At 47.3% G+C, this 12,545-nt stretch overlaps 1 protein-coding gene across 3 annotated transcripts in view; it reads left to right on the top strand.

The window, feature by feature from the left end:
• The window catches only part of LOC130872152 (general transcription factor II-I repeat domain-containing protein 2), a 36,714-nt gene that overhangs the window by 20,971 nt on the left and 3,198 nt on the right, over positions 1-12,545 (top strand). Inside the window, exons 10-15 of one of the 3 annotated variants that reach the window (XM_057765972.1) lie at positions 1,785-1,841; positions 3,770-3,832; positions 7,004-7,075; positions 10,363-10,443; positions 11,316-11,499; positions 11,941-11,969. In XM_057765972.1, coding sequence (XP_057621955.1) covers positions 1,785-1,841; positions 3,770-3,832; positions 7,004-7,075; positions 10,363-10,443; positions 11,316-11,499; positions 11,941-11,969 — 486 coding nt within the window. The remainder of the gene's footprint in view (positions 1-1,784; positions 1,842-3,769; positions 3,833-7,003; positions 7,076-10,362; positions 10,444-11,315; positions 11,500-11,940; positions 11,970-12,545) is intronic. The other 2 variants (XM_057765973.1, XM_057765974.1) reach the window with 2 other exon arrangements.

The following is a 12,545-nucleotide window of genomic DNA, read 5'->3' as shown; positions in this document are numbered from 1 at the left end:
GTGTTCTAAGCAGAGAACCAAACCTACAAGTTGACCTCCGACCTTCATACATGTACTATGGCTCGCACTCCTACACGTTTGCATACACATAATAGATAAATTAATGTAAAATACGTTAGATGATGATGATGATGGGCTTTCTGAGACAGGATTTCTCTGTGTGTAACCCTGGCCAACCTGGAACTCTCTCTGTAGACCAGTCTGGCTCGAACTCACAGAGATCCACCTGCTTCTGCCTCCTGAGTGCTGGGATTAAAGGAGTCCACCACCATCCATCATAAAAATAAATTTTTAAAAGATGTGTTCATTTCTTTGTTCATGTGTACGGTGTTCTGCCTGCAAACCAGAAGAGGGCACTAGACTTCGTTATAGATGGTTATAAGCCACCATGTGGTTGCTGGGAATTGAACTCAGGTCCTCTGGAAGAGCAGGCAGTGCTCTTAACCTCTGAGCCATCTATCTTTCCAGCTCCCAAAATAATTGTTTTTTCAAAATAATTTTTTTAAAGATTTATTTATTTATTTTGGATACAGTGTTCTATATGCATGGATGCCACCAGACCAGAAGAGTGCACCAGATCTCATTATAGATGGTTGTGTGCCACCATGTGGTTGCTGGGAATTGAACTCAGGACCTCTGGAAGAGCAGGCAGTGCTCTTAACCTCTGAGCCATCTCTCCAGCCCCCCAAAATAATTTTTTAAGATAGGAAAAAATAGGATTTTGGTAGTGATGTAATTGTTTTGGGATCACCCATGCTTCTGTAACTCCTCCTTTTTATTGTATTTTATTTTGTTTGTTTGAGATAGGGTCTCACGTAGCCCAGGTTGGCCCCAAACTTACTTTGACCTAGAGGATGATAATGAACTCCTGATCCTTCTGACTCTACCTCCTGAGTGCTGGGATTATAAGTGGGCACCACTCCCAGTTTCCTGTGGTGCTGGGGTGGACACAGGACTTCTGCACACTAGGAAGTGTAGAAGGAGCTGCGGGCAGGCCTGCTTTTCATCCTGCCCAGCTCCCGCACGGCTAGCTTATGCTCTGAAATAACAACACAAAAACTGTATTCATTTAAACACTGCCTGGCCCATTAGCTCTAGTCTCTTACTGGCTAACTCTCATATCTTGCTTTAACCCATATCTAATAATCTGTGTAGCACCACGAGGTGGTGTCTTACCAGGAAGATTCTAGTGTAGGTCCATCTTGGGCTGGAGCTTCATGGCATCTGACTCAGAGAGGAGAGGCATGGTGATTGCCTCACTTCCTCCCAGCATTCTGTTCTGTCTCCTCCACCCACCTAAGGGCTGGCCTATCAAATGGGCCAAGGCAGTTTATTTATTAACCAATGAAATCAACAGATTGACATATGATCTTCCCACATCAAGGAAGCCCTCTGCCTGCCGAGCTCACCAGTTTCACGTGGTGCTGGGGTGGACACAAGGATTTCTGCACACTAGGAAGTCCTCTGCCTGCCGAGTGCACCCCAATCTTTGAAATGTTTCATTCAGCAACTTCTGTGTTTTGTTCTAAATGTTATATCACATTTTTATTTATTGGCGGGAAAAAAAGGGAAGTGCCATCGTGCTTGAGCGGAGATCAGAGGTCAGTTTTCAGGAGTTAGCTCCCCCTTTCATAATATGGGTCCCAGGAATCAAACTCAGGTCGTCAGGCTTGGCTGCAAAGCGCCTTTACCTGCTGAGCCGTCTCCGCGGTCTCCACGGCCCCGGCGATGTCTGAAGGAGCTGCATTTCTCACTGAACTGTAGGCTGCTTCTTCTCCTTTCAGGAAATGAGCATTCTTCCACCAGCAGTGAAGTCAGAGGAATGGAGTTGCCGTCTGCAGGTCAGCAAACAGAGCATCTCTCCCTTAACCATGTGGGAAATAAAGAAAGTGCCTTCCTGGCATGCCTGTCCTAGGAAGCAGCAGTAAGGGCTGTGTGCTCTCCCAGTGCCCGGTCCATAAGTGGGAACCAGTGCCGCCCGTGGCCTTACTACAGCCCTAGGCCTTTGTGTGTTGACTGAGGCTCTAGATAGCCCAGGTTAGAGCTCACCATGTAGCCACTGGCCTCAACCCTGCATCAGTCCTGTCCACCTCTGAGTCTGGGAGGAGGGTTCGAAAGCCTTTTTTTGTTCCCCGAGACAGGGTTCCTCTGCTTATCTCTGGCTCATCTCAGTAGGGGGTAGGAGGGTGCTACGCAACCATTAGGGAGGTGAATCTACATGAGTTCTAGGCAAGTGTGGTCTACAAAGTGAGTTCAGGACACCCAGGGCTCTACAGAAAAACCCTGCCCCTCAACAAATAAATAGATTAGATAGATAGATAGATAGATAGATAGATAGATAGATAGATAGATAGATAACACAAAAACAACCAAACAAAAACAAAAAAAACAACTGAGTCATATCTCCATCAGCCCCTCCCCACCCCAAAGTAATCCGTTACAAAATTAAGAAGCACTGTGACCGTGTGAAATCCTGCCGTACTAAGCCGAGGACTCAATGTCCGTGGATGTGAGCAGCTCTATATTGTTTGATAATACTCCGTGTCCATGGATGTGAGCAGCAGTATATTGTTTGATAATATTCCGTGTCCGTGGATGTGAGCAGCTCTATATTGTTTGATAATATTCCGTGTCCGTGGATGTGAGCAGCTGTATATTGTTTGATAATATTCCGTGTCCGTGGATGTGAGCAGCAGTATATTGTTTGATAATATTCCGTGTCCGTGGATGTGAGCAGCTGTATATTGTTTGATAATATTCCGTGTCCGTGGATGTGAGCAGCTGTATATTGTTTGATAATATTCCGTGTCCGTGGATGTGAACAGCAGTATATTGTTTGATAGTATTCCGTGTCCGTGGATGTGAGCAGCTGTATATTGTTTGATAATATTCCGTGTCCGTGGATGTGAGCAGCTGTATATTGTTTGATAATATTCCGTGTCCGTGGATGTGAGCAGCTGTATATTGTTTGATAATACTCTGTGTCTGTGGATGTGAGCAGCTGTATGCTGTGTAATAACACTGTATCCATGGATTTGAAGAGTTTGATATTGTTTAGTAATCTGTGGGAGTTTCTATCTCCCCTCATCCTTAATAGTGGAATCCCATATGAATTCATAATGTTTACGTTTGTGGAGACTAGGTCTGATGTAGTCTAGACTAGCCACAGACTTCCTTGTGTCACTAAGGATGACCTTCAACTTCTGATCCTTCTGCACTTCGAGGGATGGAACCCAGGGCTTGGTGCATGGTAGGCAAGCTCTCTACTAACTGAGCCAAGTCCCCTGTCCAGAGATTGCCCATCAGTGCCTGATGATTACCTCTGACAAAATCAAAATTCACTGTGTGTTTAGTATGTACAAAACATAATTAAAAAAATAAAATGTCAAGGCTAGAGGCTGGAGGGATGGCTCAGCAATTACAACCCTTGCTGATCTCCCAGAGGACCTGGTTCATTTCCCAACACACTCACAACTGCTTACAGCTGTGATTCCAGTTCTAGGAGACCTGACATCTTCTGACCTCTGCATGAATTGCACACACATATGTATATAGAAGCATGCAAGCGAACACTCATACACATAAAACAAATCTTTTTATAAATTCTAGAATGAGGCCAGCTGAGCTGCAGAGTGAGTCCTTGCTTCAAAACAAAACAAAACCCCAGGGTTGAGGACAGATTTGGGTGAGGGATGGGATGGGAACAGTAAACTGTTGGAACCTGAGATTACTTAATAATGAATGTCATTTTAGACTTTTTCTTTTCAAGAGTCCACTCCACTGGTCTCTTCAGAAACAGATGAGGATCCTAAGGCCGATGTGAAAATGGAAGGTGAGTTCCCTAAAAGCACTGTGATTGTCACATGGTCAGAGTGGCTTTCACTGTTTCTGAAATGATTTGTGTAGGATAGTAACTGAAGCCAGAGTGTGTGCTCACGTTCATGTGTGTGTGTTGGGTGCTGTGGTGAAGCCAGAGTGTGTGCTCACGTTCATGTGTGTGTTGGGTGCTGTGGTGGTTTAAATGAGAATGGCCCCACAGACTCATGTGTTTGAATACTTGGTCCCCAGTTGGTGGAATTGTTTAGGAAGGTTTAGGAGGTGTGGCCTTGGTGGTGGAGGTGTGGCCCTGGGGGTGAGCTTTGAAGTTTCAAAAGTCCACACCATTCCAATTCTGTCTGCCTCGTGCTTGTGGATCAAGATGTGAGCTCCAGCTCCAGCACCATGCCTGCCTGCGGCCACGCTCCCTGTCGTGGTCATGGACTCTAACCCTCTGAAACCATAAACTCAATAAACTCTTTCTTCTATAAGTTACCTTGGCAACAGCGTCTCATCACGACAACAGAAAATGAGCCGAGACAGATCCCATGCCATAGTGCATGTGGCTGTCGGGACAACTGCGGAGCTACTTCTCTTCTTCCGCTTTCATGTGGGTTCTGGGGACCGGACTCAGGTCACCTGCCTTGCAGAAAAAGTACCTTTATCCACTGCGCCATCTCTGGCCCCCAGATATGAATGATTAATAGTTAGAATTAACGCTTGTGGGCTTGGTTTGTGGGGGGGTCACTGTGTGGTGTCCTCACCCTCCATTTGTGAAAAACTAGCAAGAGCAGTTGGAGCCCTTGGCCCTGGTAGTTTGACCTTTACAACAAGAATAAAAAATGTAGTGAAGGGGCTGGAGAGATGGCTCAGAGGTTAGGAGCACTGCCAAAGGTCCTGAGTTCAATTCCCAGCAACCACATGGTGGCTCACAACCATCTGTAATGAGGTCTGGTGCCCTCTTCTGGCCTGCAGGCATACACACAGGCAGAATATTGTATACATAATAAATAAATAAACATTTTTAAAAATGTAGTGATGGCAGCTGTCTCCTTAAGGGGTGAGCCTCAAGAATCAGTCATTTCTGAAAATTTCACCATGTGTGTCATCAAGCAGAGGGGGGCTAGCCTGGCACTCGCTCAGAAGGTCCTGGACAGGGCTGTGGTGCTGGAGAAACTTGCACGTGTGGCTGTTCTGGGGCTTTTTCCACACCAGCTCTGATTGCGGAGCTGGAACACAGGAAAGGAACAGTGTTCTCTCAGTCAAAGGAAGCCTTAAGCAGTGGGGTCTCAGGTTTTGCAGGGTGCCTCTAAAAATGAAGAAAATATATTCTCCCAGCCTAAGAACAGCACATGCAAAGAAAGCGAGGGTCCCTCCAAGTCAGCTGTGCGAAGACAGGAAGAAAGGTTAATTCCCGTCCTTAAATGTCGGTTTGCCAAGGAAGGCGATTCAGGAGTCAAGTTAAATACTGTCGTGTCTTTTTCTGCGGCCATGTGTATTTCCACAGATGTAGTGTTTTCAGCTCTTTAAAGTTGTTCATTTTGATGCACAAAATAAGTAAACAAATGCAGGTGGAGTGGCGGGAGCGTCAGGTGAGAGGAAGGTAAAGCCCCTCGCTCCTGGCCATCCCGTTAAACTGCACAGTGCAGTGCCAGTCCCTGCCATCCACCTGGCATGCTAGTACTGTCACAGTGCTGCAACAGAATGTCTGCCTAAAGGGACTGCAGAGATGGCTCAGAGTTAGGAGTGTGCGTTGATCTTCCAGAGATCCATGTCCAGTGACTCACAACTGCCTGTAAGTCCAGCTTCAGGGCTCTGATGCCCTCTTTGACCTCCACTGTATTCAGCTGCGCAAATTCCAGCATAGACGCACGCTCATACACAGAAACAGATCCCAGCATAGACGCACGCTCATACACAGAAACAGATCCCAGCATAGACGCACGCTCATACACAGAAACAGATCCCAGCATAGACGCACGCTCATACACAGAAACAGATCCCAGCATAGACGCACGCTCATACACAGAAACAGATCCCAGCATAGACGCACGCTCATACACAGAAACAGATCCCAGCATAGACGCACGCTCATACACAGAAACAGATCCCAGCATAGACGCACGCTCATACACAGAAACAGATCCCAGCATAGACGCACGCTCATACACAGAAACAGATCCCAGCATAGACGCACGCTCATACACAGAAACAGATCCCAGCATAGACGCACGCTCATACACAGAAACAGATCCCAGCATAGACGCACGCTCATACACAGAAACAGATCCCAGCATAGACGCACGCTCATACACAGAAGCAGATCCCAGCATAGACGCACGCTCATACACAGAAGCAGATCCCAGCATAGACGCACGCTCATACACAGAAGCAGATCCCAGCATAGACGCACGCTCATACACAGAAGCAGATCCCAGCATAGACGCACGCTCATACACAGAAGCAGATCCCAGCATAGACGCACGCTCATACACAGAAGCAGATCCCAGCATAGACGCACGCTCATACACAGAAGCAGATCCCAGCATAGACGCACGCTCATACACAGAAGCAGATCCCAGCATAGACGCACGCTCATACACAGAAGCAGATCCCAGCATAGACGCACGCTCATACACAGAAACAGATCCCAGCATAGACGCACGCTCATACACATAAACAGATCCCAGCATAGACGCACGCTCATACACTTAAACAGATCCCAGCATAGACACATGCTCATACACATAAATAAACATATTCTTTTTAAGAAAACCAACAATTTAAAGGCAGAAGTGTATCTTGTAACTCACAGTTTGAGGGGATACAGTCTTTCATGGTACAGAAGGCACAACAGCCAGAGCCTCAGGCAGCTGCTCATGTGCCATCCACAGTCAGGAAGCAGAGAGAGATGGATGCTGGTGCTCAGTTCACTTTCTCCTTTTGATTTATTCTGAGCCCCTAGCCCATGCCATGGGGTGGAGCCCCAGCATCAGGGTGGACCTTCCCCCAGCTACAGCCCTGGAAGTACCCTCTGAGACCTTCAGGGTCAGCCATCCCTCCACCACCCCACCCTGCTGCTCACTGTTCTGGGGTATAAAACATCCAGTCTGTACTTCTCATCCAACAACAGGTAGTTTTTAGAGACTTGCTGGTCCTCTGCTCATCCTAACTCTTCTCTCTTAAGGAAATCTGTCCAACATTGTAAACTCTGCAGCGGGCGTTGAAGATCTTAGGATCGTACAGGTGACAGTTCCAGGTAGGACAGTCATTTACTCTCATCATTTGTATCATATTTCTTTTCTTTTCTGGTTTTGAGACCAGGATTCTCTGTGTAACAACTCTGGCTGTTCTGGAACTCGCTTTGTAAACCAGGCTGGCCTCAAACTCAAAGAGATTCACCTGCCTTTGCCTCCCAAATTTTGGGATTAAATATTTTTCTTTTTGTAAAGATTGTTTTTGTTTAATTGTGTGTGTGTGTGCGCGCGCGCGAGCCATGCCTGAGGATGCCAGTAGAGGGCCTTGGATCTTGTGAAGCTGGAATTGCAGGCAGTTGTGAGCTGCCTTGTATGGGTGCTGGGAACTGAACCCAGCAAATGCTCTTTAACCACCAAGCCACCTCTCCAGCCCTGTGTTACAGTCTTCAATTTTTTCTTTCTTTTTTTTTTTTTTAATTTTCGAGACAGGGTTTCTCTGTAGCTTTTGGTTCCTGTCCTGGAACTAGCTCTTGTAGACCAGGCTGGCCTCGAACTCACAGAGATCCGCCTGCCTCTGCCTCCCGAGTGCTGGGATTAAAGGCATGCACCACCACCGCCCGGTTTACAGTCTTCATTTTGTCTTGGCAGTTTTCTAACATGTATTAGTCTCATGGTGCTGTGTTTCCTCCTGGTTTACTATAACTAAAGAGTGAGAATTTGTGAGCGTCTAGGACTCTGCAGGTGCCACACACCAAATCTCAGACTCACATCAGCCAAGCCCAGGTTCTACCTAGAAAATCTGTTCCTACAGTCAGCTTCATGATCCCAGGCAGTCAGAACTGGTGTCTGGTCATTTAAATCATCATTTCTCCATGTGTATATAAGCTCTGTCTGGGACCTCGGTAAACAGTCTAGTTACATGGTTACTCCAAAGTGGGAAACTGAGCTGGGGGAGGGGGCAGTATCTAGTTACATTTAATTTACTGTGTGTGTGTGTTAGTACATATTTTTTATTTTATGTGTAGTGTCTGGGCCTGAGTATGTGTGTGTGTGTATCACATGTATGTAAGAGCCCATGAGATTGGATAAAGATGTCAGATCCCCCAGGAATTGGAGTCACAGGAGGCTACCAGCCACCATGTGGGTACTGGAAACTCAACCTGGATCCTCTGCAAGAGCAGTGAGCACTCTTAACCCCTGAGTCTTCTCCAGCCCCATTCCCAGAATTGGTTTAATACACAGTTTTATACTTCTTGACTTTTGAGCCACACAACTGTTTTAGTTACTCAGAAATAAAATTAGGGCTGATGAGATTGCTCAGCAGGTAAAAGTACTTGCCACCAAGCCTGACCAATAACCATCTAAGTTCCTCCCCAGGACCCACATGGTAGAAGGAGGGATCCTCTGCTCTCCACATGTTACCCCCTCCCAATAGTTAAAATGAGAAGTTTTGAGTATTTTGTTTATTTATGTATTTACTTATTTTTGGAGACAGGCTGTGTTGTGTGTCTCTGGCTGTTCTGGAGCTCACTATGTAGACTAGGGTGGCCTTGAACTCTTTTTTTTTTTTCTTTTTGAGACAGGGTCTCAAGACTCAGGCTGTTTTGAACTCACAGTGCTCCACCTGCCTCTGCCTCCTGATTTTTGGGAATAAAGGCACGTACCACCACACCTGACATAAAGATTCTATTTATTTTTGATATGTCTTTATTTATTTGTTTTCCATGTATGAGTTTCGCCTGTGTGCATGCATGTACACCACGTGCTTGCCTGTTGCCCGTGGAGTTCAGATGAGGGTAGGAATGGTTGTGACCACCATGTGGGTGCTGGGAAAGGAACCAGGTCCTCTGAAGAGCAACACTGTTCTAGTTGCTGCGTCTCCTCCCTTGCCACTCTCTGCCCACTCCCACCCACCACCTTTTAAAATTATTTTTTTATTTTTATTTGTGTTCTAGTTTTTCTCTTTTTTTCTTTTTTTGTTTGTTGTTGTTGTTTTGAGACAGGGTTTCTCTGTATAGTTTTGGAGCCTGTTCTGGCACTGGCTCTATAGATATGTAGATCACACTGGGCTTGAACTCACAGAGATCCACCTGCCTCTGCCTCCCAAATGCTGGGATTAAAGGTGTGCGCCACCACTGCCCAGCTATGTTCTGGTTTTTCAAGACAGGTTTTCTCTATGTGGGCCTGACTGTCCTGGAACTCACTCTGTAGACCAGGCTGACCTCAAGATCACAAAGATCTGCCTGCTTCTTCCTCCCACGTGCTAAGATTAAAGGGTGGCTACCACACCAATTTTTTTTTGTTTAAAATAAGACCCAGGCATGGCGGGGCATACCTTTAATCCCAGCACGCAGAAAGCAGAGGCACGCAGATCTCGAATGCAAGACCAACCTGGTCTACAGCTTGTAGCAAAGGCTACAAAGAAAGACTCTGTCTGGGGGAAAAAAATCCACAAAACTTTAATTAAAGTAATATATTTTGAAGTATTGAAAATATCCCCTTCTAGTCCCAGCATCATTTATTCTTCTTTTGTCATCTGGTTGCGTGGTCTGAGATCCATGCCACGGCATTGAGGGCAGTGGTCTCGTGCAGCTTGACGGCTCCTAAACGTAGCATGAGCAGGGACCGGAGATGGCCCAAGGCTGAGAGGGACGGATTCCTGCTCTTGCAGAGGACCTGGGTTTGTTTCCCATGCCACATCTGCTCCAGGGGATCCCCTATCCTCATCAAAGGGCTCTTGCATGCATGTGGCATACACAGAAATACAAATACATTTTTAACAGTAATATGGGGTATATTTCTATAGGGCTGTCATTCGGAAAATGATCATCTGTGATGGCTTCCATTTTGTGGATTTCCCAAACGCTTAGTTATTGTGCTCAGGTGATTTGGGTGTGATCAGGGTTTCTGTTGCTGTGAAGAGACACCATGACCACGGCAACTCTTACAGAGGAAGACTTTTAATTGGGGCTGGCTTACAGTTTTAGAGGTTTAGTCCATTATCATCATGGCGGGGTGCAGGCCCATGTGGTGCTGGAGAAGTTGCTGAGAGTTCTACATCTTGATCCACAGGCAGCAAAAGGAGACTGTGTACCATACTAGGCATAATTTGAGCACATGAGACCTCAAAGCCCGCCCCCACAGTGGCACACTTCCTCCAACAAGGCCACACCTCCTAATAGTGCCACTCCCTATGGGCCAAGCATTCAAACACATGAGCCTCTGGGGTCCATACCTATTCACACCACCACAGCAGGTAAAGCGCCAACAGGCATTTCTGCTAATACCTGTCTTAGAGGGAAAAAAAACGTATGAATGAGCCTGGTTTGCTTCTCCAAATTTTTTTTAGATAATGAGGAGAGGCTGTCCGGCATTGAGAAAATTAAGCAGCTTCGAGAACAGGTGAACTACCTCTTCAGCAGAAAATTTGGTAAGCTTCTGTCTTGTTATACATCCAAAATGTATGTATTTGTTAAATTATGTGTGTGGGGTATGTACATGCAAGTGCAGTGTCTCTAGAGGCCAGAAGAGGGCGCCAGATCCCTCGGAACTGGAGTTACAGGCAGTTGCTACCCATCCCGTAGTACTGGGGATCAAACTCAGCCCTGTGGAAGAGCCGCAAGTGCTCTTAACTGCTGAGTCATCTTTGCTGTTCTACAGCCCCCAGATTTGTAAACTCTGCCCCCCACCCATTTGAAGCACTGAACATGGAAGTACTCTAGGCCTGTTCTAGTCTCTGACCAGAATACCTTTTCTTTTCACTTGTTTTTGAGACAGGACGTGGCTAGATAGCCTAGCCTGGCCTTGAACTCACTCAGGACATGCTTGCATTGCCCTTGGAAAGTGCCAGAGGTACAGGCCTGTGCCGTTCGCAGGTATTCCCAAAGTCTCCGTAGAGTAAGCAGTCTGCGCTTTCGGCCTCCTGCGCTTTCGGCCTGTGTTACGAGGCTCAGCTCAGTCGTTGTTGAGTTTGGAGGCAGCTTGTCACTTACGTCACCCTAGCTGACTCCTGACAGACTCCATTGATCTTACTCCTCAACCACTCAAGCAGCAGGGATTGTGTGTGTGTGCCTCTAGGTCCAGCTCAGATGTTGACATTAAAGACCAAGCATGGACAGCCAGGCATGTAATCCAAGCACTTAAGAGGTCGAGGCAGGACGATTGCTATGAAGTCAAGTCTAGTCTGGGCTATCATAGACCCTGACTCAAAAGAAAAAAAAAAAAAAGACCAAGAACAAAAAGCAGAGTTTTGGAAAAGTAAACCCCAAAGTCACCCAGTTTATACCCCACCTCTCATTACAGGGGAGGCCATAGGAGTGGACTTCCCTGTGAAGGTTCCCTACAGGAAAATCACCTTTAATCCCGGCTGCGTGGTGATTGACGGCATGCCCCCAGGAGTGGTGTTCAAAGCCCCCGGGTACCTGGAGATTAGCTCCATGAGGAGGATCCTGGATGCGGCCGATTTCATCAAGTTCACTGTCGTCAGGTGAGCGCGTCCCAGCTCCACGTGAGAACGCAGCTGGACACGGGCAGCTGCCGAGTGCACGAACTCGGTCAGGAGACAAGCCGTGGGGAGCCGAGATGTCCCAAGGCTTTCCCTCTCTTCCGCTTTGGCAGAGCTGTGTATCTACTCCGGTTCCTTGTATTATTTTTTTATTGCAGTTATTTACGAGGGGCTTGTCATGGCACGTGTGTGAGGGCAGCTTGCGGAAATCAGTTCTTTCCTTCCCCCATGTGGGCCATGATTGAACTCAGTCAGGTCTCAGGCTTGGCAGCAAGCGTCTTGCTGACCATCGTGGGCAGCGCCCGTTGGCCTGACTTCCGACTTTGCCTAGCATTGTGCTGATCCCACCGAAAGTGTGGAGACGCAGCTCGCTGGGCAGAATGAAAACGAGCCACCCCCCCTCTCTCCTGTGTCTCCCCGCAGACCCCTTCCTGGACTCGAACTTAGTAATGGTGAGTACTCTACGAAGTAAGAACATTGTGGGACGTGGTGCTTTCGGGAGTGTCTTGGTGGGCACTTGGGACAGAGTCCCATGTCTGCAGCCTGGAGTCTTCCAGTGGTGCGCATGGACATTCAAGTGTGCTTGTTGTGTTTGTTTTGTTGTGGGGCTGGAGATGACACCCAGGGTCTCCCACATGCCAGGCAAGCACCCTGCCTTTGATCTCCATCCACAGCCCTGGTTTACATTTCTCTTTGGTTACATTTTGTTTGGTTGCTGTTCGTTATTGTTTGAGACAGTCTCAGTGTGTAGCTCTGCTGGCCTGGAAACTCCCGGAAGATCCACCTGCCTCTGCTTCCTGCTTCTGGGTACAGGGATTATAGGTGTGCACCACCACACCCAGCTGTTAGGTGTTGAGAGACAGCTCATTCCTGCAAGTCCCAGACTAGCCTAGAACTCATTGTGTAGTTCAGACTGGCTTCAGACTCACAGCAATCCTCCTGCTTCCACCTCCCAAGTGCTAGATTCATGCCTGGTTTTATGTGGTGTTGGATATCAGAGCCAGGGCTTCAAGCATAGCCAGCAAGTG

Source organism: Chionomys nivalis, chromosome 3, assembly GCF_950005125.1.
Source record: "Chionomys nivalis chromosome 3, mChiNiv1.1, whole genome shotgun sequence".
Lineage (NCBI taxonomy): Eukaryota > Metazoa > Chordata > Mammalia > Rodentia > Cricetidae > Chionomys > Chionomys nivalis.
Note: the sequence above shows the minus strand (reverse complement) of the source record. Positions and strands in the feature narration are given on the sequence as shown.